Source organism: Beta vulgaris, chromosome 4, assembly GCF_026745355.1.
Source record: "Beta vulgaris subsp. vulgaris cultivar EL10 chromosome 4, EL10.2, whole genome shotgun sequence".
In the NCBI taxonomy this organism is placed as follows: Eukaryota; Viridiplantae; Streptophyta; class Magnoliopsida; order Caryophyllales; family Amaranthaceae; genus Beta; species Beta vulgaris.
In genome coordinates this window covers 51,060,747-51,088,180 of record NC_079205.1, presented here as the reverse complement: position 1 = coordinate 51,088,180, position 27,434 = coordinate 51,060,747, and the positions used below count along the sequence as shown (strand labels likewise).

At 35.1% G+C, this 27,434-nt stretch overlaps 2 protein-coding genes across 4 annotated transcripts; one reads left to right on the top strand and one right to left on the bottom strand.

Annotated features, from left to right (window-relative positions):
• Nucleotides 1-1,558: 1,558 nt before the first annotated feature.
• LOC104891032 (cyclin-L1-1) lies at nt 1,559-10,273 on the top strand. Of its 2 annotated transcripts, none has more exons than XM_048643284.2 (9): nt 1,559-1,717; nt 3,079-3,247; nt 3,352-3,433; nt 3,549-3,689; nt 3,893-4,062; nt 7,177-7,450; nt 9,280-9,736; nt 9,836-9,874; nt 9,964-10,273. In XM_048643284.2, the coding sequence occupies exons 2-9, from the start codon at nt 3,096-3,098 to the stop codon at nt 10,032-10,034; spliced, it is 1,386 nt and encodes a 461-aa protein (XP_048499241.2). In that variant the 5' UTR covers nt 1,559-1,717; nt 3,079-3,095; the 3' UTR covers nt 10,035-10,273. The 2 variants fall into 2 exon arrangements, with proteins under 2 accessions (XP_048499241.2, XP_057250328.1); XM_057394345.1 differs by having other exon boundaries at nt 1,565-1,717; nt 3,057-3,247.
• Nucleotides 10,274-11,914: 1,641 nt separating this feature from the next.
• On the bottom strand, nt 11,915-21,344 carry LOC104891031 (protein BONZAI 3). Of its 2 annotated transcripts, none has more exons than XM_010676673.4 (16): nt 20,922-21,344; nt 16,785-16,832; nt 16,220-16,368; nt 16,066-16,114; nt 15,814-15,870; nt 15,539-15,706; nt 15,175-15,309; nt 14,979-15,040; nt 14,784-14,874; nt 14,567-14,681; nt 14,382-14,455; nt 13,849-13,986; nt 13,203-13,367; nt 13,007-13,120; nt 12,540-12,636; nt 11,915-12,310 (listed from the first exon to the last, which is right to left on the bottom strand). In XM_010676673.4, exons 1-16 carry the CDS (start codon nt 21,093-21,095, stop codon nt 12,153-12,155), a joined length of 1,794 nt encoding a protein of 597 aa, XP_010674975.2. In that variant the 5' UTR covers nt 21,096-21,344; the 3' UTR covers nt 11,915-12,152. The 2 variants fall into 2 exon arrangements, with proteins under 2 accessions (XP_010674975.2, XP_019104586.2); XM_019249041.3 differs by lacking the exon at nt 20,922-21,344 and adding an exon at nt 16,963-18,017.
• Nucleotides 21,345-27,434: the final 6,090 nt, after the last annotated feature.

The window sequence follows — 27,434 nt, the reverse complement described above, 5'->3', positions numbered from 1 at the left end:
ACAAAAACTAATAAGAACAGTAGAGGAAAATAGAATCAGATAAAATAAATTGACAAAAATTTAAAAGTTTGCAAATTAATAACTATCATCAATGTTAAAAGGCATACGCACCTAAGGATTGCATCTACCAACTCCATATCAGCCTAAGATTAGATAAGTAAGGTAAAAAATAAGATAAAAGTCATAAAACTATTTCTAGAACCAAAATTATCCTTTTATGCATCAATCTGATTTATATTGCCTCTCTTTTTGACTCTTACCATTTGACCTTCACCTGGAGCAAATGGGAATCATTGGGATGTCCTTCTATAATACCCTCAGGGGGTGTTTGTTTAGGGGATTAGGGTGGGAATGGGATATTATATCCCATGATGGTAGATATCCCATGTTTGTTTGAGGGATATCTAAATTTCCATGTGAAGGGGAATGAGATTAAACCCCTCTTATCCCACCAAAATAAGACATGGGAGGGGCAGGTATTAAGGAGCGGGATTATTTCTAGTTATGTTAAAAGACAAATTTACCCTTCATTAAAATATACTTCACCAATATTGTTTGCTCTTCTTTTACTATCGTTCATTAAAATGGGTAATTTTGTAATTTAGCAATATATTCCCTACTTAAGTACCTCATACCAAAGATGGGATAATAATATTCCCAACATAATCCCACTAACATACCAAACAAGGGATTGGATATATTTAATGAATTCCCACTTCTAACTCTCATTCCCAATCCCATCCTCTAATCCCCAAACTCCCAATCCTCATACCAAGATTCACCAAACTCAGTAACAAACCAACTCATGGAGCCCGTCACAATGGGTTTTCCTTCACAATTCTTCAAAAAAGCCTCAAGGATTAGATAACCTAATCTTCATGGAAAATATTTTACACACTACCAAACGGAGCATGAATCCAACTGATTGCAACTGAATTGAAAATAAGATGGAGAGAACAGGCTAGGAATAATAATCCTATTTATATGATAATATTTAGAATTCTAACAGATCATCGATGTACAATAAGCTATTACTAGTCTCATATGCATATTTATGTTAATGTATAGTTCTTACTTTTTAATTGTTTGAAATTGCTTGAGTTAGATTAGTTTCATTTTCAATCAAAAATATCTCTTTTAAGCATATTATTTTGGAAAATATTTTGTGTGTACATCATATCTTATTATAAATTAAACAATCTTAAGTTTCCTTATTAGTTATTACACATAAATATAGATCAAGACAGAATTGAATATTTTATAGTTAGCATTTCTTTAATAAGTAAAGGGTAGAACAGTAATTTTACAAGATGACACCGTAGCTCATCACTTTGCTTATATAATAGAGATAAACTCGTCAATTTATGTTACATTTTCGGGTGTTGTGCATAAAAAAAAAATGAGTTTTGCTATTTGACGCCCTAAATTTTTTTACTAACGTCCTAAATACATATATGGTATTTAATACTTTACCTTTTCTGTTCCTTGTTCCATTCCATCTAGGATTAGGAATAGGCGAAATCGGACCTGCTTACTCGCATTAGTCGCATATAGTCTTAAACTACATAGGTATATAGCCTATATGCGAGTACCACTCCAAAAACGCTCAAGGTGCCGGTGCCCAACTCATAAGCAAATTGAATTCCTTTAGAACCTCTGGAATCTGGAACCTCTCATACGTCATACGCAAAGCTCGAATTGCAGAAGCTCGTTCCAGGTTCTGTTTTGTTCCTTAGATGAATCTACTTGTTTTGTTGCGGATTTTGGGTGGAATTGCGATTTTTGAGATCTACTTCATGTGATTATTCATGCGATTGGTTTTATGCTGTTTGTTTCATGAATTCAACTTATTTTTTCTTTCTCATATATGTTATCTCATGTTTTTAGTGATAATCTACATGTTATAAACTTATGATTCGAGTTTCTGGTTTAACTTCTTATTTCATCTTTGTTTCATTGAAGTAAATGATAAGAAAATTTATGTTACAATTTGTAGATGCGCATATTTGTGTTCACTTGCTCTTGTTTAATTTCATGAGATCAATTTTTCAAGTGTTTTTGAGATCTACCACCGCCGCTTCCTTACTTCACTATATTTTCCACCTCTACGACCTCTCTCAGCTAATCGCAACAAATCTGAGGTTTTTGCGCTTTTATTTTTGTATAACCTATAATTTTTCTTTCCAATATCAACAATAGGGATTATGCATAGTGATTTTTTAAAAGAAATTTTCATCGAAGTTTTTTGGTTTTTATGGAATTGGTGCTATTTAAATATAGGAAAGAGCAATAGTTACGTTGAATTTAGTTCACTTTATCGAATTTTACTGTACATTATTAAGTTGAATCAAACTAATTTTTTTATTAAGTCGATTCCAGCAGATTTAGACGAGATAAATTGAAATTGAATACTCAGGAAAAAAAAAGACTCACTTGACTGCTATTATAGTAGTTAAATTAGTGGATTGATTAATCTTGAGTTGGGACTTTAAATCTGTATTGTAGATTGATTGATGTGTGGGATTTTGATTGATCGAGTGCCTTGTGTATTGTGTGATCATGAAATTATTGTCTTATGGTGCAATTAGGGCTCCCTTTGTTTTGGAGGAAAATGTTCTCCAAGAAACCGATTTTACCCATATTCCGTTGTTTGGTTGGACAAGGGATTTAAAAAGAAAAACTAAGGTGGAAAAGAGTTTTCCATCCTTTTGTAAACATTTTCCTTCACTTTTTGGAGAATGTTTTCCATCAAACCAAACGGACCCTTGAGAATGTTCTTGCATGATTAATTTTTCAAGTGTTGTGGCTGGAAATCAGTAATGAATGACCTGTCATCCGGACCCAGGGCAGCCGCCCCTCTTGCCCTGGCTCAGGGACGGGCCTGTCTTTACACTTTTCACATGATAACGTTAATTCTTTTAACATATAATTAATAGTAAAAGAAATACTGTAAAAATTTGGGAAATTTGACCTACAAAATTAAAATGTTGGAGAGTATTTGATAAATTGATAGTGTATGGACTGGTTCATTGAATGTATGTTTGAGTTCATTATAGTCGACTATTTCTGTTGTGATAGTTCGTTGGGCGTGGAAGATGATTTACACGGCGATAGACACATTTTACTTGACAGAGGAGCAACTAACGAACTCTCCATCAAGGAAAGATGCTATAGACGAGGAAACAGAAATTACGCTACGGATATATGGATGTGATCTTATCCAAGAGAGTGGCATTCTTCTTAGATTGTATCCTTTATATTTACGCATAGATGTGCTAGTTCTTTCTGCTGTGACTTTCTCCTTTTTTCGATATAATGTGGTTTCTGTTGTCCTTAATTGATGAATCTTAGACCTCAAGCTGTTATGGCTACTGGCCAGGTTCTGTTCCATCGATTTTACTGCAAGAAGTCATTTGCGCGCTTCAATGTGAAGGTTGTATCTCTTTATTTCTGCTGGTTTGTTTTGTTGGAGAGTGAAATTCTGTATTTTACTTATTCTTCTTCCTGCTCTAATATTGCTTTTGGATTTTAATTATACTGATTTTCAGAGAGTAGCTGCCAGTTGTGTTTGGCTGGCATCAAAACTTGAGGAGAGTCCGAGGAAAGCCAGACAAGTCCTGATTGTCTTTCACCGAATGGAATGTAGAAGGGAGAATTTATCTATCGAACATTTGGATCTTTATTCTAAAGTATGATTCAAATTGTGTATTTTTCTAAATTTTTTTCACGCATATCATTTCGTAGGATATTGCTGCATGTTTATTTATTCAATTGTGAACGGTGTTGCTTGTATCTTGGACAAACATTCAACTTATGCATCTATCCTTGTAGAAACACTAGTATCTTTGTCTTCTTAAGTTTCGACTGACGATTTCTTTTCATTTTTTAACAGAAATATACTGAGTTGAAGATGGACTTGATAAGAACAGAAAGACACCTTCTAAAAGAGATGGGTTTCATTTGTCATGTCGAGCATCCTCATAAGTTTATTTCAAACTACCTAGCTACCCTTGGAACACCTCCAGAGTTGAGACAGGACGCATGGAATCTTGCAAATGACAGGTTTCTTTCAAAATAATTAGTCTCTTATATGCTTCTGTTCTTTGTGAACATATGGCTTCATGCCTTTATTTGCTTGACTTGTGATGCCATTTGCTGGATCCTTTTGTTTTTAGTTTTTGACTATCTGAATTCTGATCGTGTGTATTTGTACTCTTTTTTTTTTTTCTTTTTTTCTGAAAATTAAAATCTTCTAGAATCCTCAGACTCATACAGTAGTTACTCATATACCCATAGTTTGCTTTTAGAAGCCAGAAGAAACAAATGGCTTCAATTTTTTTTTTATTCAATTTTGGAGAGTGCTATAATGCTATACCCTTTGCTGGTTTTGTCTTGGCATTGTCACACTACCCAGTTCTAATTATCATTTGCTGTTCAATTAGCGGGTGGTTACTTGTTAGTTCATTTTGACATGGTGTTTAGATAAAGTTTGAGTTATGAATGACATCTATTACTCCAACAAGGGCCATCATCAGAGACTCAAGAGATTAGTGGTCAGTTTTGGTTTGCATCTTGTAACCAAGAAATGTTAAGGTTAACTACGTGCACTTTCTGAGCAGAAGGTGATAGCCTAGTGGTGTTGGCATTACCTCCGAATTCCGATCCTAGAGATCTTGGGATCGAGTCTCACCCCTTGTAAGGAGGGATCCCCAATTTCTCCCCTTTCTTGCAAGGGACTTCATCTTGCCTTTTTTTTTATTAAAGAAAAACATGCACTTTCAGATGGTTACGTGTGTTAGTGCAGAATTGCGTGTCATATTTTTGTAACTATTTTCAAAGGAAATGGTAAACATTCATTGAAATAAGGAAATGAATAAATGCATCTCAATAGATAAAGAAACTTGTAAATGGTCATCAAAAACATTTAAAAGTATATCTACTCCAAATATTATCATAATTTGCAACCAGTTAGAAAAGTTACTTTCTTGAATTTTTATTGTTTCCCATCCTAAAAGACAACTAGAAGCCCAATATGGGAATAAGATACTGGATAAGTTAAAATATCGGCAGCTCAAAGATTGTAAAGCAGTATATTTATCACTCTTTTACCCAAATATCTATCAACTTCCTACAGAGTTTGGAAAATACAATTTATCCCTTGTTCATCAGGCCTGACATCCTCCTTTTTTTCATTCTTATAGCTTCTCCATTGCCTTTCTTTTTCCAAATTAAAGTAGTGAAATACATAGAAACGTGAAGGAGGATACAGAGAGAAGGGTAGATCTAGCTGGAGACTGCTAGAGATTGGAGAATATTAGCAATTTCCATCTTCTGGAAACAATGGTGCTTCATGTCTCAGCTGAACAGCATAACAGAATCAAAGAGTTGAGAGCAGCTGCTTGAGAGAGAGGAAGAGGAAAGTCTCCAGTAGATGTGGTTTGTTGGTCAATGATGGTAGGTTCCCATGATTGGGCTGGAAGTGCTGCAGTCTTGCTAGAGGTGTATGAGAAGAGGTGGAGTTTAAGAAGTGTGTTTTCTTTGCAAGGGAAAAGATAATTTTTGAGGTAGATTAACATTTCACTGAAATTTAGGTATTTTTTTTTTTTTTTTTTTTGGGGGGGGGGGTTTCCAATCTGAAATGTTTTCATCATCATATTGTTGAATTTCTGCTTCCAAATGTTTGTTATGATACACAGGCAAAGGAGATTGTTACCCATTCTGCAAATAACGAGCATATCCTGGCTTCTGGCTTGTTAGATCACTAGCAAATTCTGGAATCCTCCAACCGAACCATCTAAGAATAGTCTACAGTATCATAATTAACCATTCTATGGGCTAAAACATTCCTCTCCCGATGAACACGTGAAAAACAGCAAAAACCAGGAGTGAATGAAATTGTCAGAATTATTAACACCTAAACTGTTTTAGGACTTCCACTTGTCTTGAGCTCTGTAACCAAAGGGAACCTATCTAATTACGCCCTGTTGCCACACTTCCAAGCTGTCTTGAGTATGAAAATCATCCTCTCGCCTCTTCTACCTTTATTTTCAGAATTTTCAGAATGTTCGTGTAGACGGCCATTGCTGTGCTTCAGAGATTAGTAATATCAAGTATTGTGGTGGGTCGTGAAAATAGGCTGAGCACATACTGGGTTGTAAAAAGAAGATTGAAGTCTATTGTTATTGTAGAAAACTAGTATTTTGACCCTTGCAATGCATGGTATGTTAGTTGTGTAATTTAGAATTGGTAATAATAAACAAATAGAGATTGTGCTTTAACAATTTATACAAAAAAACATTTGGAGTTTGATGTGAAAAATGGTAGGAGAATAAGAGAAACATATTTACTATTGATGAAACGACTTGCGATAGATAAGGATCAATTGACTGATTAAGTTGAAAGTTGAAGCGGCAATGCACAAAGCCCAGGATTATGCACAATTTGTATAGAACGAATAATATTGCAATAGAAAAAGTGAAAACAAAGCACAAAATTCAAGCGCATCTCTCATAAAGTTTCCCTTTTGATGTGCCGAGTTACTATTGAAGTGTTTGAGTTTTATACTTCCTCCATTCTTTGTCTATTGCAATAATTACCACTTGAGTTAGTTTCACATCTATTGCAACAATGTCACTTTTGGTTAGAAAAAAACAATTTTAGTTGACAATGTTGTCCTTACTTTATCTTATTAATATCATCATTTAATACTCACTTTGCCTCATAAAGTTGCTTTTACTTTATTCAGGATATATTTCTCTCCTATTCTAGTTTATTCTTGTTAATTATAGGAGTAACTTTATGCTAAACTACCCAATATTCTCACATTCTTAAAAACCGTGCCCAAACCCATTGTTGCAATAGAAAAAGAAAGAAGTATATAGGTAATAAAAAACATGTATCTATATGCTTCACTTTGAAAGCAGTAATTGTTGGTTGTTGAACAAAAGGAGCTTCTATGTGCTAGACCATGCGTGCCAAATTATCTCCATTGCAGGCAGCAGCCTTATTATGATATGTTTATTTTTCGTTTTCCATTTGTGTAAGAACCACTATGCTTGCATAGACTTGTCTTTGGAACTATAGAAGAGAATGAGTTTGACTAGGACCTTTTTGATTGTTGAATTCTTATATGTTGGTTATATTACGGTTTGATTTTGAATTTGTGATCCTTCCCAGTTTGCGTACTACACTCTGTGTTCGATTCAAAAGTGAGGTGGTTGCTTGTGGCGTTGTATATGCCGCTGCGAGAAGATTTGGAGTGCCCCTTCCTGAGAATCCACCATGGTGGAAGGTCTTCGATGCAGATAAATCTGGCATAGATGAAGTCTGTAGAGTTCTTGCTCATCTCTATAGTCGTCCCAAGGCCAAATATATTCCTGTATGTAAGGAGGCGGTTTCCTTTACATCATCCAACAAGTCTTGGGATTCACAAACTACCACAGTGTCCAAAGTAAGTAACAGTCTGTCATTTTAGCCCACAGGCCTCTCTTAGGTCCAGCGATGTTTCTTCTACTGTTTCTTGCACTCAATCATATTCATCAAGATATGGTGAACTTAAACTATTTTAGTTTTTATATCTCGTATAAAGCGCATGTGCATAATGTGTAGCATTACGTATGTTTCGGAAAAAGAATGTGTTTGAGTGTCATATGGAGTACATATTTTGTATGTGAAATACTTATATGATGTTGGGATAAACATCATAGCATTGAGGAAAAAATAGAGGGTTAATAACATATGACCTTCCAGTGATAATGAAGGTACTTGTGAGTATCAGTGTTTCCGATTGTCAGGTCAGGGGTATATATTGGTAAATTTGCAGTTAGAGTTTCTTTCGCATTCCCTAACTTGATTGAGTGCAATTACTGGGGGTTGCCAACGAGAAGTAACTGTAAAATGTAGTGGTGTTTTTTGTTTTTATTATACTAGGTATAAGTGGATACTATATAATGTAGGAAAAATGGACTAGAATAAATCCCAACTATGGGCTGCCCGCTTTGGATAATCCCAACTTTTGGTTGTTTTTGAATAATCCCAAATATTCAGAGTCCTTCCAAAATAAACCATGACCTGATGTAACGGTTTATAAGGTGATATAGATGACATGGCTTAACATGATTGGCAATCTGTCTTTTATAATTAAGAAATCAATACCCTTTATTTCTCCAAATGCAAAAAGAAGCAAAACCCTCTCTCCTCCTGCCTCCCCTGCCAAAACCAGTGACTCCATTGCCCCTCTCCTTGGTCTTCTCCTCTCACTTTGGCAAAGCTGGTGCTCATCTTCTACCCCTTTCACCTTCTCCACTCTGGTATATGAAATACCATGGCATCAACAAATCCCATTACCGGCAACCATGTTATCTGCCTTTTTTATGCGACAACCATGCTGAACACAACTGATAATGTCAAGTTGGGTCACTTCTCCATTTGTAAAAAGAGAAAGAATGGAGGTTTTTCAATGATATTGATTTTATTATTTTTTTTATACACCAGCTTTACTTATTTTTTGAGGAAGATATCCAATTCATTTTTCAAATCAAATAGTCTACAGTGATCGATTTGAGAGCAAAATCTCAATTTCTCCAGTTGAGCAAAATCCATAATCTGGGTAACACCCAAAACAAACAATACCCCAGCAGTAAATATCCCGGCAGCCATGATCTTTGGGATTTCAAAATCTGGGTTAGCAATAGTAATGGCTGTGATTGATTTCAGGGGTTGAACCGGCATCGGTACATCGTAGATTGCTCCAGTGACTATGTTGTAGATTCCAGTGAAGATTAGAGTAGTGCCTGGATCAAGATTTCTTGCCAATGTAAGGGCTAAGACTATTGGCATGTAAGTGCCTAGATCTCCCATTGCACCATTGACTCCCCCCATTTTGACCTGAAACTTAGGTTTCGTTTTAGGGTATCCCAGTAATTGTACGGAAATGCTTGGTGAATTGGGTTTGGAGTCGGGTCCTGGGACTTCCAGGAAGGGCTGGGAAAAGGGAGAAGGAAGAGCAGCAAAGAGATAAAAGAAAGGGCAAAAGATAAAAAAATTAAGATTACTTGTTTAACCGGTTCCAAGTTATTGGGGAGCTATTTCAGAAGCAGCCCTCAATAGTTGGGATTATTCTATAAAATCTTGTAGTTGGGGACTTGGGTTTTTTTATAAGCAGAGTGACCATACTTAGGATTATTACAATCAATTTTTCCTATAATATACTATTACTTTATACTTTTTTTCAGTAAAATGTGGGCATGTTGTTTAATAGTTGTTTTCACTGCTTCACAGGAAGGTTCGCTGAATACACCAGTTGCCAGTATTGATACTAGCTCTACAAAGATGGTTTCAGGTGCAGCTAATGCAGAGTCTGGTGGATCTAAAGACGCACTTGTAAAACAAGCACTAGACAAGCTGAAAGACTCTAAGAGAAGTGATGATGAGTCGAAGGACACGACAACTGATGGAGAGGGAAGGGACGACTCCACGGTTAAGTCGAAGCCTACAGAAACAAGTGGAGAGCGAATCAGAGATAGGGAACGAGAGAGGGAGAGGAATAGGGATAGGGACAGAGATAGGGAAAAAGATATGGATAGGGACAGGGATAGAGAAAGAGATAGGGAAAAACAAAAGTCCCGGGATCGTGAAAGGGGAAGAGATTCTGACAGGGAGAGAGAGCGAGATGATACTGAAAGGGAGATGGTGAAGGAGAGAAGCCACCGGTCCAGGGATAAAGCCAAGGACGCAGGCAAGTGTCTACCTTGACTTGAATAGAACCTAACCTTTTAACTTATTTGAGGATGTGATTCTTGTTTCTTGATTCTGATCATATGCTTTGTTAATACAGGAGGGCATTCGGATAAGTCAAGGCATCATTCGTCTCGAGGTATGCACTTATACTTTCTGCATTTGTTCTCAGAAAATTGAATGAAGTGAGACCGAGAATGTTCTCTGATGTTGGTATACCTTTTGCAGATCGAGATCGTGATTATTATGCTTACTCAAATAGAGACAAAGATCGCTACAGACATCACATGAAACAATAGTCCAGATCCATCTTCTTTTGTATTCAATGTATAGCAAAACTGGGTCAAGCACATAAGCTGATCATTTTGATTTCAGAGATTTATAAGCTAAAACCTTTTTATTTCCTGTCTGGATGTTTTCCAAGTGAAAGTTTTAGGAGTTAGTTGATGCTACTTGGCAAAGATTTCGATAGATTTTGAGAAATTTGGCTTGTATCTGAACTTTTCGATATATAATATGGTCAATGATTTTCATTGTATGACCTGATTTTTGTATCATCGACGACCATTGGTCTTTCACTGGGCATCTCATAAAACAAGCCGTGTTCCAAGCTGGTGAATTCTTGTCCTCTATAACTTCAGAACCGATAACATCGTCAAACAATATTTCTTGTAGTATACCCAGCATCGTTCCCCTTACTGGGTATTAGTTAATGTGGACGCTTCATACACAGGAGAGGATGACCACTCAGGTATAGGGGGATGGTTAAGAAATAATCAAGATATATGGGTAGCTGATTTTCAGAATAAGGTATATGCAGTTGAATTCTTATGGCGGAGTTGTTGGGCCTAATAGAAGGGCTCGCTTTGGCCAAACGCCATGGGTTTAATATGTAATCATTTTCTCGGACAGTTTGCAGGCGATCACTCTACCCTCAAGCGATATAGTTTATAATGATATATAACGCGATCTGCTTTTAAAATGTAGGACATGCAAACAGGAATTCAAGAAAATCAAGTTCGTATTCGTAAAGTGTGAGAAGAACAAGCTTGCAAACTACCTTGCTCGTGACTGTAGAAGACATTTTAAGAATCTAAATGCTGTTAGGGATTTAAATTTGCCCCCTAATGATTGTAATGAATTTTTATAATCGGATTGTTGTAGGCTTCCAGGACATAACTCTGGTTAAGTTTTTATGATATTATGTTGTTTTAACAAAAAAAAAAATTAAATTTGGCTTTGATGTACCTTTTCGTTACAAAAAATTATTTTTTAAGAACTTATAAAACAAGAGAAATTAGAATGTTAGACCCTACTTAAAATCAAAATTACCAAACTACCTCTCTTTGTTTTATATAGAATCATTCTCTAGATAGCCTAGCTCTTTCAGAATTACACTTAAAAAACAATTTAAGGGCTGCGAAAGGAATATTTATCTTTTAATCTTCATTAGAATAACGACTTATATTCAAATTTCTTGATCACAAGCAATCTAGTCACCTCTCAATGAATGCAGTAAATATTTTTATGGAGACCTGTTGAAGTAAGCTCTAAAAGCTTTGGTGGCATGTTGGGGCATGATTCACGAGCTAATAAAGTACTTCAGATTCTTTTCTTAAAAAAAATTCAGCTTTAATGAAAATTTAATGGAAGATTACTAAATACTTTATAAAAAAATTATTAAAAGAGACGGTCTAATTTTAATATAAAAGTAGACCTAGTCACTAAATGAATTAAACTAGTCATCGAAAAAAATTAACCTAGTCACTATTGATATAAGTCTCTTTTTAATATTAGACTTACCATTGCCTAATTTTAATTTAAAAATAGACGGTCTCTTACAAGACAAACTCTACTTTATATCTATAAAAAATGCCCAATAAAACCTTAGATAGGTTATAAGTGTGACAATTGAGATTTTTTTTTTTTAAAAAAATGTACAAGTTAAGACACCCATCTCTTAAAGGTCGTGTAAAAAAGTGAAATTGATCCTATTGTCATTACTGCAAATTTTTTATTTCACCGAAGAACACAAAGGTTTCACTTAGTCCTACTTATACCGTACAAAGTTGAAGTATGGCAACCTTCTAAGTTCTAGACAGAACTTAATCTTGTACCTTTGTTCAACAATATCATACAAATCTGAGGCAAAATAACATTGGATAACCATACAACGAGATTAATTGAATGATTTACAATCGGAAGACAGAATATGTGCTGAAACTGAGCAAGGTAAAGCCCAAACATCAAGAACTTTTATGAGAAAAATGCATCGTAGAAACAATTATAGACATTAAAGAATAAAGGAAATATGGAACCTCTCATCAACCACTAAAACCTATATACACTGTCATTTGCACCATTGAAAAATGTAGGTAACTGTACTTTGATACCTATCAACCAGCAAATATCATCTGTCATAAAACTAAATTAAATGGTGCACTATGGGTACTTGGTGGGGGCAATGTCGTTTCAGTATTCAAATTCTGTGGTTTGATGTCTCTACTGCGCATGTAAGTGAGGAACTGTCCAGGTAACTCTTCCAGTAAGGCTTCAACCATGGGTTTTTGCCCCGCTGCATAATCGGGAAAAAAGCAGCCATTTAAGCTTAAACAAGATGAAACTGATAAAAAAAACTGAAAAAAAAGACGACAGACTTGTTATCTGCAAAAATGATATTACGCCCTCAAATCGAGGATTTTGTCTAAGATTTTGTGAGAGAACTCATTTAAACATAAAATACCTGACGTAAAAGAAATAGTAGAACCATTAAATGGCACTTTATAATTGACTAAACCACAAACCTTGTATGTCACGCATTGGTACAAATTGAACAATGTCTCGTGTTGCTATACGGCCACTGGAGCTCTCCAACCGGTGCCCTTTATCAGCATCAAGTATCTGTCAAGATGTAAAGATTTCCATTTACTATGTTAACATGTAATGTCTAAAAAAAAAAAAAAAAAACCATGTAATAAGTTAAAGCCAAACAAAAACTTAGGCAGTAGAAAGCCTCCAGTCATATCTCCCTTTAGCCAACTCGATATCAATAATCATATGATCTCAACACATTTTACACCATCATTATAAATTTATAACTATAAATGAGTTGGGCTATTCACTTAACAGTTCTGTGGAGAACAAAAGAATTTATTAACTTTACTTCCCTTACTGCGACAAAGCGAGGTACAAAAAGTAATACTAGTGATCAAAATATCCTTTGTTCTTCACTGAAAACTTTGTTTCGAAATATAATAACTAATAAGCTTACCTCCATTTGTGTAAAATCAGCAGCACCAACCCCAACAATAAGGATTGATAAAGGCAAGTCAGATGCCTTCACCAAAGCATCTATAGTTTCTTGAGGATCTGTGAGAACTCCATCCTGAACAGAAAGCAACGTGATATCCATAATTAAAAATAATGATGCAAATTATTAGATGGCAACTGCAGTCTCATGTACTTACCGTAATTATCAACAGTACATAGTACTTGCTCTTAGAATGTTCGAGGGACTGGCCAGCAATTTCTGCAGCTTTGTGAATCACCTTACCAAATAAAGTGGGTCCAGAAAGTGCAACAGTTTGGAGAGCAGAATTGTAAGCAGCCATAATTCCTTCAATTCCTTCAACCTGCATGATATGAAAAGGCTTGTAAGACATGTTTTATTCACACCTTAGCATCAAAACGTAGAACAAAGAGATAAACGCTAACATCTGAAAACGACTTAGCCTCAAGCTACGGTCAAATTCTACATAGTATAATCACATAATCAAGAGAATATAATACGCTAAAATTACAATATATAATTCAAAAACCTTCAGTTCCATCCATGCCCCGATTTCAGAAGATTAGGAGTTGGAAATACAGAGATGTTTATGGTGTAAGAGTCCAATAAATTACATGTTTACATACTTGAAGTTGATGAATAATGATGCGTATATTAATTAGTTTTGCACCAAAGGAAGTAGGATTAATGCTAAAAAAAGACAACTGCCATACAGGTATTTAATTGTTTAGTTGTCTTCTATATGAACAAAGTGCTTTAGCTTCAACGTCAAAGGAAGAAGGGTAAGGTTAAGGAGCAAGGAAGAGTCGGGTGCTCCAAATTACCTCACTGTTGTATGGGCTTGCATTCAAGTTAAAGCAATGGGAGATATTGCCCTCCATTGTCCTTCCTCCGAAGCCCCATGCAGAGAAACACCTGTCAGAGTCATAAAATTGGATAACCTCTCCGACTTCCATTATAGCCTGCAAGTAATCAAATGGTCAATAAGTTGCATAACCAATACTGTTAACATAGCTATAAGTTGTTGCAGCATGAATTGACAATTCAAATACTTCACTTTGAAGAAAAAAGTTGGCATACGATGATGACTACGCCTAAAAGCTTAACAAGCTCCGTAAAAGAGCCAAATAAGGAAGCACATATACAGCGGTCACAGAAATATCATGACTTCTTAGATATAAGTTGATATCCTCCACTACATTGTTTCTCATGAGAGTTGATGTCAGCTATCTTAGTTGGTCAAAGTCTTGCGTAGTGTTAGCCTAGACCCTGGATAAAATCCCATCTACACCAAAGCACCAAATTGCTTTCTTGAGATAATTATGTTATAGTCTAAACTAGAGCAATAAAGCCTTACTTGCTGGTAAGCGTTCAACCGAGAGGGATCAATAAAGTGCAAGGACTCTGAATTTCTTGGATTCCCATTTGAAGCTGTCCAAAAAAAACAAAGAGAAGCATAACCATAAGAATTGAAGAGTGAATAAACATAAATAGCTTAAATAGTTAGAGTTGTCATTTATTAAGCAAATTAAGTGCACGTACCAGTAAAGTCAACAGCAACCATGAAGTTGAGCTCAAAACCACTAGAAATGTAATCAAGAAAGCTGTAAAGCTGCTTTTCACGATATGCATCTACAAATAGCTGGCCCTTAAGCACCTACAGTGATGATCACTAAGCAATATGAATAATTAAATGATACAAAAGGAAGAGAGGTGGATAAAGGTTATAAAAAATTTGTATTTTGCTTAACAAACGTACCTTTTCACGACCACGGTGTGGCATAACAAAGCTGATGCCAGTCTTCTCTCTGTACAGATTTTCTAAGGTTGATACTGATGTCTGCAGTTTGCTGTCCAAAGTGCATTTCTTTCATTAATTGCCCATCACATATTGAGTACAAGCAAAGAAAGATACATGCGGAAGGAGAAATGAAAAAAATGTAAGGATCAATACCCAATTAGGGTATGATTTCCATTGCTGTTAAAATCAAAGCACTCGATAATCAATGGGTTATCCTGCAATAGAAAAAATAGATAGTCATATAAAATTATAAATGATAACTTTATCATATTATCAGCCCCTCTTGAGGAATATCAACGTTCCGCCTCTTATAATGATGATATCAAAGAATAGAAGCTGACAAACGTGCCTTGCTTCCAAACTGCTGTGTAGTTAGATAAACCGGCCTCCAAACAGGATTTAAGTTGTTGTTAACCACCTCTGTCTTGCAGATTGGAACAGCATCTCCAGCCTCAACTTTTCTGGATATACGCAGAAAAGGATCCTAAAACCAATGAGTGAAGGTCAGCAACAATATTATGTAATAAATGTATGACAATAAGCTCAACCAGTGTTACCTAATTCGCCTTTTGAATTCGCCAATTCGCCCAAAATGAGCCAAAAATGAACCAAAACCAACCATAATTCGCTTTTCTCAATTCGCGATTCACGGGGGAATTAGGGAATTAGGTAACACTGAGCTCAACCATAAAAGCTATAAAATGTTTACATACACTTTTAGATAACCAGTCTTTATTATCCAGAGAGGTACAACGGAATACAATCTCTGCAGCATTTCTTGATGCAACAGTCTCTTCGGCGTGAACGGTTAGCATGCCTGCATTTTTCCTATTTTTGTTGTGCAATTTTTTAGTCAAAGTTTTATCACGTTTGGTGAAAATCTGGCAAAGAAAACAACATGTAAAGGCGTCAAACCATGCCCAATCTTCAATTGCACAAAGGAATACATTGTGCCAGAAAGAGAAAATTAAATTTCAAGCAAAAGTACCTCTGACAAGACACAGCTAGCTTCTCCAAGAAATTCTTGATCCTGCAACTTGAGTGCCTGAAACAAAAAGTTGCAATTTATGTGTGATGAGAATTAGAAGGCAGATTGTCACATAAAACAAGATATTAAAAAAAACAAACAACCGTAACCAGGTTAAACAAAATGAGATGTTTCCAGTTCCCTTCTAACTCATCTACTCTCCTAAGTTATTTTAGTAGTATTACAGAACCAAAAATATAAAAAAAGAAGTACCTTCACTGGTACGTTGTGATATTTTGTATCAATATCATATATACTAAACCTGGTATCGACATAAAAAACAATGAGTATAAATCAAATTAAAGCAACCTGAGGTCCATCTGGTGCATGAGTTGTAGGAAGTTTATATTAAAGTTGAAGTGCTTACACGAGTGTCTGGACAATCTCAAAATGGTAAGCAATAGATATTTTCCCAATCCAGGCAGGATTCAAATTATTTAAGATAACCTCTGTACGACCAATTTCCTCAAGACTTCCATCTCGTTTTTTTATGTAAACTACAGCCATTGGATCACTCTGCATTGTATTGAAACAGCAAATTCATATAGTGAAATCAGCAAACAGAATCGCAAGAAAGTGAAAAAATTGCGATATGAGAATTCCATATCACCAAAGTAAAATCTCAGTCTTGAGCATAGAGCAAAGGAGAACATTATTTGTTGCTCCATTGGGGGCTCTCCATGGCAGATTAGTTGATGAATAAACTAGTCCAATTTTACACTATTTTTTGGGATAGGTATTTCATTAATGAGCAAAGAGCTAGCTGAATAGCTTCAGCAAAAAATTGCATGCATGTGCAGTCGTGCAATTAGCAACCCCAATACCTAGAGCCCACTATATCAAGGTGCTCATGCAGCTTGTGCTACCAGTTTTAGATAACTCAAAGTTGGATTTAGCACAGGATCATAAAAAATTGACATGAGAAAGTGCACCTTTGAAGTGATGTCAAGATCAAGTAGCTTTGAAGCAGACAGAGATAACTGCAGAACAGAAGCGCAACTTGATTAGTCCTAGAAGAAAAGTCAGAACATGAGAAGAACTTGTGAAATTCTACATGAAACAAGGCAAATGCTATTGAACTGACTAGCTTAAGCAAGAAACTCAACCCACTGTGGAAAATATGCCTTTGATAATATACTTGCACAAGAAGAAACAAGGACAATCACAGACCAAGATATTTGGAGTTCTCTTTGTCATTGTACATCTTTCTAGTACCACTGCTGGAACTTCACAGATAAAGTTGATGACAGTTTCAACATTTCATCATTCTCCTGATTACAGTAAGATTGTCCTCTTCTACCTCAGTGCACACGGTTAACAGCAAAGTGGGAAACAGGGAAATAAGTCTCTCTAATGCTATTTATATACAGAAAATGCCATGAAGCAAATTTGTGTATCTTCTAGAAAGTAGCCATCTCAAGATAAGTATGTGGAGCAAATAATATGGTTGGCCTTATCTACAAAATCACGGAAAAAAAAGGACATTCCTGGACCCAAAGGAGCGGACAGAGAAGCAAACTCGAAGAGCAAATCCTATGCACTATGACTATCTAAATTAGGAGCATGTACAAAAGTAACACACATGGGAACAACATAAAACGAACTTCTCAAAAAAAAAATATGCTTCAAACAATTTCTTCTAACATATTACAATTGTTATATATTCACATCGTTTGGTCAAACTTTACTGATATACAAATGTACTTCATGCACTTACTGAAAGTCAAAACGTTGTAACTATTTAAAAACAGAGGAAGTACAAAATAATTATATTATCAAGTGTTCATTGTTGTTAGTTTGTTTCAGTGTGTATTATAGACATCTCACTTTTTATATATTTTTAGTTTTATACTAAATTACTAATAGATAATTGAACTTATCAATCATCACAGATGTGCACTGGTAACCCCAAAAAAGTTGAAATTTTGCGTTTAATAAAAAAAAGGAGAGCACAATACTCAACACCCCCACTAAAGTAAAAAATAATGTAAAAAGAAAGAAACAAAAGAGATAAAAGCATAGCACTATATAAACCAAAGTAAGCACATAAACTTCATTATGCAAGAAAGCGGAAACAAACACATCCATAAGGGATCAATAAGCATGAAATATCATATGAAGTTTCATGCAAGCCACTTTCTCATAACCTTCGGATAAAAAACACAATTGAGCTCAGTAGTCAGCTTCGAAAAGGAATAATGAACAAATTATTTTTTGGAGTCCCTCCCCCCCCCCCCCCCTTCTCTCTAATCTTCTCTGATTCTTGGCATTTTGCACTCCATCCATATAACTTAGAGCTCATTGGAATGCAATGTGTATCTGTTGGTTTTCCTTATAATTAATTATGCATTTGAGCAATTAGGTCTAAACAAAGCAAGTTTGAGAACATATTAATATTCCTCTTTGGTTCTTAAACCATAAAAGAGTTAGTTCTCTCCAGCACCAGTATTTCCCCATACCCGATATTCGGCATCCTTGTCCATATACCAGGATTATAATAATATTTCCCAATTATTAATAAATTATATTTTGCTAGATGATCCCACAAGAAGTTCTATACAAACACATAAGTACAACTAAGGGTACAAACCACCCATGGAGGCAAGCTAGAGATAATTATAGTAGATCCTTCAATATACTCCTGCTGATGCCAACATATGATTAGGTGATAGCTTGACTATATGTTAGTTACTCTCACCATTATAAACATGAAAAAGTAGGTTAGATGGGTACCACTGTTGATAATAATACAAATGGTTATGATAGGATTATGAAGGGTTCTGGTCATCTCTTTTGTACAATCAATAGTACTCTTCTGTTTACAATCAATTCTCATGTGGCCTCTGGCACCAAATTGAAAAGGAATTCTTATTTCCATTTTAGATTTCATGTATACTAGTTCCAAGAACTAGATGCTATAAAAGAAGAACTCTTATAAGAGATACTTCATCTGTTTTTTAAAGTTGCAACATTTTAACTTTAGGTACTATTTGTATAGTAACAATGACCTAGTATATTAGAAGAATGTTAGTATTTAACATACTTCCTCCGTAACAAAATAGATGTTACACTTTCTATATATGGTTATAACGAAATAGATGTTACACTTCCTTTTTAGGCTACAATCTCTCTCCTATCACATGGGTCTTCTTTTTTCTTTCTCTCTATCTCTCTCTTCAAAAAATTGCCTAGAAAAGTGTGTTTTAATAAGTGTAACATCTATTTTGTTACGGATGAAGTATTAGATTTACCTCAATGTACACTTTCAAAATAATAATAATAATAATAATTGTTATTATTATTATTATTATTATTATTATTATTATTATTATTATTATTATTATTATTAGAGATATTATGGAAAAAGTAGTATAGTGTGTTGGCAAACATGCAAGTCAGGATAGTGTAATTCATTTAAGATACACCAATGCACAAATCTTTCATGGAAAGCAAAGCATCAATAGTCATTACCACTTAAAAATTTTATGCTTTGCTTAAGAGTATCTAACAGACTAACACCATTTGAGAATGCATGAAAAACTAAAATTGTTGCAGCAACTGACCTCTTTCCTTTCGTAAAGATATCCTACAAAAGATGGCCATGCAAAAATAAAGTAGACAGGGAAAAAAAGGAAGAAGAACCAAATTGCAAGTGGTCCACACAAAGTGTTTGCTAGTATATATTCCAGTTGTCTACTCCCTACTCTCAGATCAATAAACAGAGTTATATTGACTATTAAAAGGTCCTATACTTTAATCAGAAAAATCCCAGTTGTCTACTCCTATTATCAGATTAATAATAGAACCATAAAGACAATAAACAAATGTCTTATACTTTAATTAGTGAATATTCTAGTTGTCTACTCCATAATATCAAATTAATAAACAGAATCATATTGTTTATTAACCATAACCGAAGGTCTTGTACTTTACTTTTTCAAGACACGTGACTGCCCGCCACACAAGAATGTGCTTAAGTTTAACTTCAGGGCTAAAATCTTGGTAGAAGTTCCTCTACACCTTCCAGGTCAATGACAAGGGGCAACTTGCCAAGTAAAGTTGGCACGAGAAACAATTCGAAATACAGTACAAACTATTCCCAGTTTTCCATCTCCACATGAAAACAACTTCTACCATCAACTAGCCTCTGATGTAACAATTAAAGCATTATGGATTAACTCTTATACAACCAGTTGTCCCCAACTGACCCCCAACTTCAGAGCTATTCAAATTTGCCATTACCATCCAACATATGTTGCTCTTAAGTCTTAAGAAATGGCAGCCATCAGAGTTAACCATACTGTGCAAGAACACACAAAAATATCGGCACTTCATAAGACCGCCTAACCCTCAATCTTAAATAATGAATGAACTTATCTCTACAAACTCACAATTCAGATCCATTTCTTGTGTGTGCTCTGATTTATTGAAGGGTTCAAATTTTAAAAAGGTTCCGTCTCCATAGAATAATACACTGAAATTAGAATAATCATGTAGACCTCAATGTTAGAGTTCTCATTTACCAGCCATAAAAGGTTGGGGTTTCCCACTTTGATTCTCATATACAGTCCACCTAAACGTCGAGGTTGGTCGGACATAGGTGGTTTCGAATCGAATCTAATGCCATAAAATCGTTTTCCCCGGTGTTAAGTTCCGATCCCCTATTCTTATCCTAAAAAATCTCACATAAATTGAATATCCAATTCAAGTAGTAATTCACAAACAATTACAAAAATATAAATGACAAGAAAGATGAAATCATTAAAGAGGAAACAAAAACTAAGATTAAAAGTTCTAAATTTCCTAACCCAAAAACACAAACCCTAGTATCTGAAGATGGGTCCCAAAAATAGACACATTATCCACATTATAAATCAAAACATTGCTAGTATCAAAAAATCAACGACAACCCACATCATGAACAGTTCCCCAGATAATCATAAACATTAAACAATATCAAAATCCATCCAAAAACTATAAACTAAAAACAACAAGACTTGTGGAAAAATAAAAGTAGTTGACTGACTAAAATGTTAGTATATGTTAGTCTTATATTTAGGGCATCAAACCTCAATATGGGTGAACAAAGGTTGAAAACCCTGAACTTTATAAAAGTGGTCAACAGCTTCATTTTGCGCAAAATCAACATCATAACCTCCGCCCTCCAAAGGTGCCATGGCCCCTCTTTGGGCCCCACCAACAGCTGCCTTTCCACCATTTACATCTGAAAAACAACCACCCATTCTCTCTCTCTTTCCTATAAGAATTCTCCTTTTGCCAAAGTTCAAACTATTATACTGAAATTTAGTGTCCAACAAATTACTTGATAAGAAGCGTTAATCGTTTGTATATAAAGGTATGTAGCGTGTAGAAAATTCGAAATGATGAAACTTTCTGGGAAGAGCGGTTTTCAGGAATCAGGAAACTTAAAAAAAAAAAGACCAAGACTTGTGTTTTCTTAAATCTTAAATCAGGAATTAGGAGAATGTTAAACCCAGATTTAGTATTACTTAACGCGGAATGATAACTGACATAAATCAGCAGTAAATAATTACCTCCTCCCTCCCAAAATATAATTCCCAATTCTATTTTAGATATCCCAAAATATAGTTTTCATTTCCATATTGAGTTCCACATTTCTTCGTAATTTGTGTGTCTCATTATTTATTTGCTTCTAGAATTTTGTTTTTTCCTTTGTTTATTCAACCAAAATTTTACAATTAATGCTCTTTCATCAATTATTCTCCATTATTTTCCTTAAAAATATCTTTGTCCATATAATATTTATTTAAATAAACAAATTTTTTTTGTTATCTCTGATTCTATTTGCATAAATTACCGTAGAAAAAGGGAAATGGGAACTATATTTTGGACGGAGGGAGTAAAATATAACTACAGGGGTAATTCCGCTATAGGCTATAGCACTGAAAAAAAATCCGGGGTAATTCCGCTTAGTAGATAGAGGTGGTAAAAATTGACACAACCTGCTAACCTCATATGAAATCATTGGGTTTGGGTCCAGATATTCAACCCGTTTAAGTAAGCGGGTTGATTCGATACGACGGGCTGAATATTCTAACCCGAATCTGACACGAAAATTTGTTTAACTACTTTCTACTATGAATATTATTAGTTGGGCTTAAAATAATTTCTATATTTTTATTGAAAAGATTTTCTTTTTAATTGTTTGATTTGGTTTATTTAGGTAAAACATTAGTAAATATGACGTGGGTTAAATATATGATATACATTTGTTTAGTTTATGTAATATATGCGCTTGATAAACATGTCAATAAACGGATCAGGTAACCCGATTAATAAACGGATCGGGCAAAGGTTGAATATTTTTTACTTGTTTAATGAACGGATCGGGTTGGGGTTGAGAGTGTTCGACCCATTTATCGATGGACCCGACACGACCTATTTCCAACTCTATCAGTAGAAAGGAAGGAATATTTCTACCTAAGGTATACAATTAAATATTTGAATTATGCAGTAAAATGTAGATTTAACTAGCTTAATTAGTTAATATTTTAAAAACCGGTAACGAAAATCTGAGATCAAAACATGTTTACATCATTTACCCTAATAAGAAACAAAATACAAAAATTTCGTTGTTACCCTAATAAGAGAAACATATACAAAAATTCCTTGTTGCCCATTATCTATTTATCTTCATGCAAAACTTTTTTTTTCTCCTCTTGCATATTAGACTAGATGATGCACAATCAAAGACAAGCTCTTCTCACCTAAATGACAGAATTTGCTCCAACTAAAAAATGACTGTTCAACTCATAATCCCAACATTTTCTTTTGCACTAAATGTCTTATTTCGCTTAATATCTATGATAAAACACCACGTTTTCTAGATCTCTGGACCCTTTCTCTCCCTACCTTTTCTCTCTGCCTCCAAACCCTAAAAACACCCCCGCCGCAACTCTATAAAAAACAATCGATTTAAAAATGCCCTAGCGGGTTCGACTGTCGTGTGAGCCACCTCGGGCACCTCACGCCGACGGTCGAGCCCTCTATCTCTCCATTTTCGCTTTTCGCTTTTGTAGTTCTAGTTTCGTTTTGTGTCGCTGGTTTTTCACCATGTCGTTCTTCCACCGGAGTGGTGGCGGTCCTGCTCCTCTTTGCTTTCGCTCATCGGTTTTGTGGTCTTAGTTTTGTGTTGTGCCGCTGGTTTTCACCATCGTCGTCTATCCCTTCCCCATCCCCTGCAGTTTCGTGGGCTTCCCCATCCCCTTTCCCCCTGTCATGCGTTGGGCTTCCCCCTCCCCTTCCCCCTAGTTGTACGTATTAGGCTTCCCTTTCCCCTTCCCCTTCCCCTCCCCTGGTTGTGTTGAGCTCTGTTCGAGTTCTTCAGTTGTCATATCCCCATCCCCTGTTCAAGTTCTTCAATTTAGTTCCCTTTTGTTGGTAGTTTTTTGTTTCTCGGGCATCCCTTTCCTTTTCCCCCAGTCCTAGGGCTTCCCTTTCCCCTTCCCCCTAGTTCTAAGGTTAGTGGTTGTGTCCACAGTGTGTGTGGTTAATCTCAAAATTAATGTAAGTTGGTTCTTTAGAGTTGCTCAGGCCATAGTCCGTTGTTGGTTATGGCAAGTGGAAAAAGTTTGCCACTTGGATAAGGGATGGTGGTGTAATGTTGTAGTAATACAATATGCAGTTTTTTTTTTTGAAATCTTTGATGCAAGAACAGGCAAATCACGAGGGTGTGAAGTGTCCGTGTGGTCGATGCGTTGATCGATGTTCATGGTCGGACCTTGTGTTTTCCGGTTTTAAAGATCAGAGGCGTATTCAGGAGTTCACCATGTTTAGCTCTCCTTTTCGCTTGGCAAATGACTTTCATAGTCGTTGCCTTGAAAAATTCAAATATGTGGGCGGTACCCCAGTTTCATCTGGTGGATTTCAGCACGCCCCGTTTCTCGTACCTTACAGAGAAACATGAAATACTCTCACGAGTGAGTCAGGAGTCACCTAGGAATGTGACTCATCATCAGATCATGAGCTAAGAATCCCATGCATTAGACGGTCATTGGGATTGCTCATGCGGTGAGATGCGATTCTTGCCTTTGGTTGTTCGTTTTCCGGCTCGTGAACGACACTCGCTTCTCCTATCACTTCCATCTGTCCTCGGAATTTTGCCTCCACCAACCCAATTATTCCGAACCAGCGACGCCCCTCCTTAATAGGCGACTCTCTTTCGTTTTTAATTATTGTTGTTTTTTAGGGCATGTAAGAGCTCATAAAGCCCCTTTAGATTTTCCTTTGTTTATGTTTGATTGTATTAGTATTAGGATGCACTTCGCTATTTAATTAATGTAAGTTTTCTCAATGTAAAAAAAAAGACTTACTTCCAAGCAAATAAAAATGACCACAACTCATCCCTACTCCAATCGTTTTGATTTGTGAAAAAATGCTAAAAGTCATACCCTCCTCTACTGCCACCACCACTAATGGGACTATGGGAGCATGGGACTACTTAAGTGGCTAACGCCATTTTCCAACTTCTTACTTCACCGTTTCCCTATTCAACTCTACAAAGATACTATATATCTCTATTATATAAGGGAAAGGGGGGAGTTATGGTGTTCCCTAATAAATTTACTTAATTACCTGGCCTCTAAGTAAATCAACTACTCTATCAAAAAAAAGATGAAATTAAAGAAAATCAAACTCAAATATAGCATAAAAAATTAACAAAGAAAATTATATCACTCATATTTGATCAATCAATACACAATCAAGTAGTAAATCAAAAAGGAAAATACAATCAATTAACAAAGTAAAATAATTTGATTAAAACATAATACTTTGTTGATAAAAATATAAGAAATCTTTGATAAATCTACCTAACATTCTTTTATCGCTCATCAGTTTTAATTTTAAAAATCTTAACGAAAGTATAAATAATATAAATAATAAAAGACGAGTTTGATTAAGTGATATAGGCATAATTAACAAAATTAGCTAGCCCAAAAAAACATGTATAATGTTCAAATTTTACCTTTGTTTATGTCAAAAAAATTATAGATTATGTTCTAAAAAAAATGAGGCACACATAAAGTGCTAGTATATATATGTTATCATATGATTATACTCCCTTTCTCCATGCATTCCTTTATCCAACACTCCATCATGTTGAATCGGAAAAACTTCCACTCCAAAACCCAACTCAACTCTATTGGCACCCCGTAGATTGATTACATGAATATTGCCGAATATAGAACTTCTTTCTCCAAACTCTTATAGAGAAACTCAAGCACTCTCTAAACTACATATCATTGCACTAAAACCTCACTCAACTCTATTAAATTGGCACTTCGTAGTATATCTCACTAACTCCTATGCTGAAACTCTTTATGAAACCTTTAATGAAAATAATGTTCCATCACTTACATGGTACATGAACGAATATCTTTTATGGTAAAGAAATATCTCCTTCTCCCTCAAACTTATCCCAACTATCTGCTAGCAAACTTGCCAATTCCCAAGCAATACTTGATCTATCTTATTTTTCTTCGTCATCCTACTTTTATTTTTCAACAAAAAGAAGCTCAAAAATCATAAACAATGGCAAGAGAAATTATTGCACTGCCATGTCTCTATTACTCTCCAAACCCTTACAAAGAAACTACTCCACATACCTCTCAAGCTCTGCCACAACACTCAGTCTACCCTATTGCTTTAACAAGTTTGCACTTGTATTTTAGGTATTGAACACCATTGATGTGCACATTCCATCTTATTGTCATGCTACCTTGCCATAACAACTATTATAAGGTTACACTTCGGCAACTTGCATTTCACCCAATCTTACTCTTATGCTTTAGTCTTCCCCAAATTGGACTTTCCCTTCGGTCATCCATCTTGCGGTAATATCACATAATTTTAGGATACTATTTATTTGATGGTAATCCTTTAGTTATCTACGCACCTATATTCAATACTCCTTTGTTATATTAAATATATTTGTTTATTATTCTTACATATCTTTTAGAGTCATGGTTGTAGTATTAAGGGAAGTTCCATTAGGTACCATTTTACTTTGGGCTTCTCCATCTAGTACCAAATTGTTTTTTTGGATTCTACGTGGTACCACTATAGTTTGAGCTTATTATACGCCGTAATATTTCGTTAAAAAAATATTAGTTTTGGGTTAAATAGGGTTACTAGTTTGCCTCATTTAAATGCCTTGTGTATCAAGAATTATTCAGCTAAGCTTCGTTTCGGAGTAATTTTGACTCTTATGGGTCAAAATTGAAGTCGAAATTGGAGGAAAACGACTATGAAATGCCAATTTTTTTTTTACCAAATTGGACCTTAAATTTGGTCGTTAAGGACAAAAATGACTCATGAAACCTTAATTACACAAAATTATACAAACGCTTAACCCTATTTAACTCCCAAACTAATGTTTTTTTATCCAAAAACAATAAGATACCAAATGAAAAAGTCCAAAGTACAGTGATACCAAGAGGTTGTAAAACCTTTCTAATACAATGAAAGATGTCCAATTATGTTAACTCTATCACTAACATCCATCAATCCAAACAAATCGTTTCTTACTAGTTAAATTCCCACACTTTCTTCTTGTCTACAAAGATACATTGTATTCTTGGTAGGAGGGTATGGAGAGGTTCCCTTCTTGTATTGTTCCTGTATGTGCTTTGGATCTTTTGAGTAGTGAAAATTAGGTTCCCTACTTTGGGCTCCCTTGAAATTTTTTTATTATAGTCTAGGACTTTCCAACAAATAAGGCACATGTAAATTCTACAAACTCCCAATTGGGTCCTTATTCTCATAGTTGAGTTGAGTGATCTCAGGTCGGCCTGTTACGGATACGTAGATTCGTACGTCAACTAAACTAGAATGGATCTGACTCGAAAACTGTGGACTCAAATTTCATCCCAGCAGACCAGATTCGACTCAAAATTAAGACATCAAATAAAGATTAAGCTCAAAATGACCTAAATGAACCCTATGTCCCTATCAAACTTGAAGATCATAGTATGTATCTCACCGAAATCCAAATATGTACCTATTCAAGTATCAACCTACCGAGTACAAATGAGTTTCGTTGGTTCAATGTTATCAAATTACAAAATTGAATAAAACAAATAAGTTGGATCGGACTATAAAATAAAATAGAATAAAAGAATGATAAGTTAATGATTATAGTAGAACACAATAAAATAACGGATGAAAAAATCGTATAAATTAGGTTAAAATTATGTTGAGTAAAAAAAGAAAATTTTGCGTGAAAGAACATTTTACAAGCACTTGTATGCGAGAAACAACCTTTTAATTTTTTTTAGCATTTTACAACCTTAACCAAAATTTGTTTTGCGAGATCAAACCTCAACGTTATTTTCGGACATTAATTTTCAATCACAAGCCTTGGGTAAGGCATTGAACGCCTTCTAGTGTGAGGATTGCACATAGAAAACGCATTGATCAATGCTTGGAAATGAGAACAATGTCGGAAAAAAAACCTTGAGGTCCAATCTCGCAAAAAAAAAAAAAATCAGTTAAAGTTGTTAAATGCCAAAAAAAGTTAAAAAATTGTTTCTTTCAAAAAA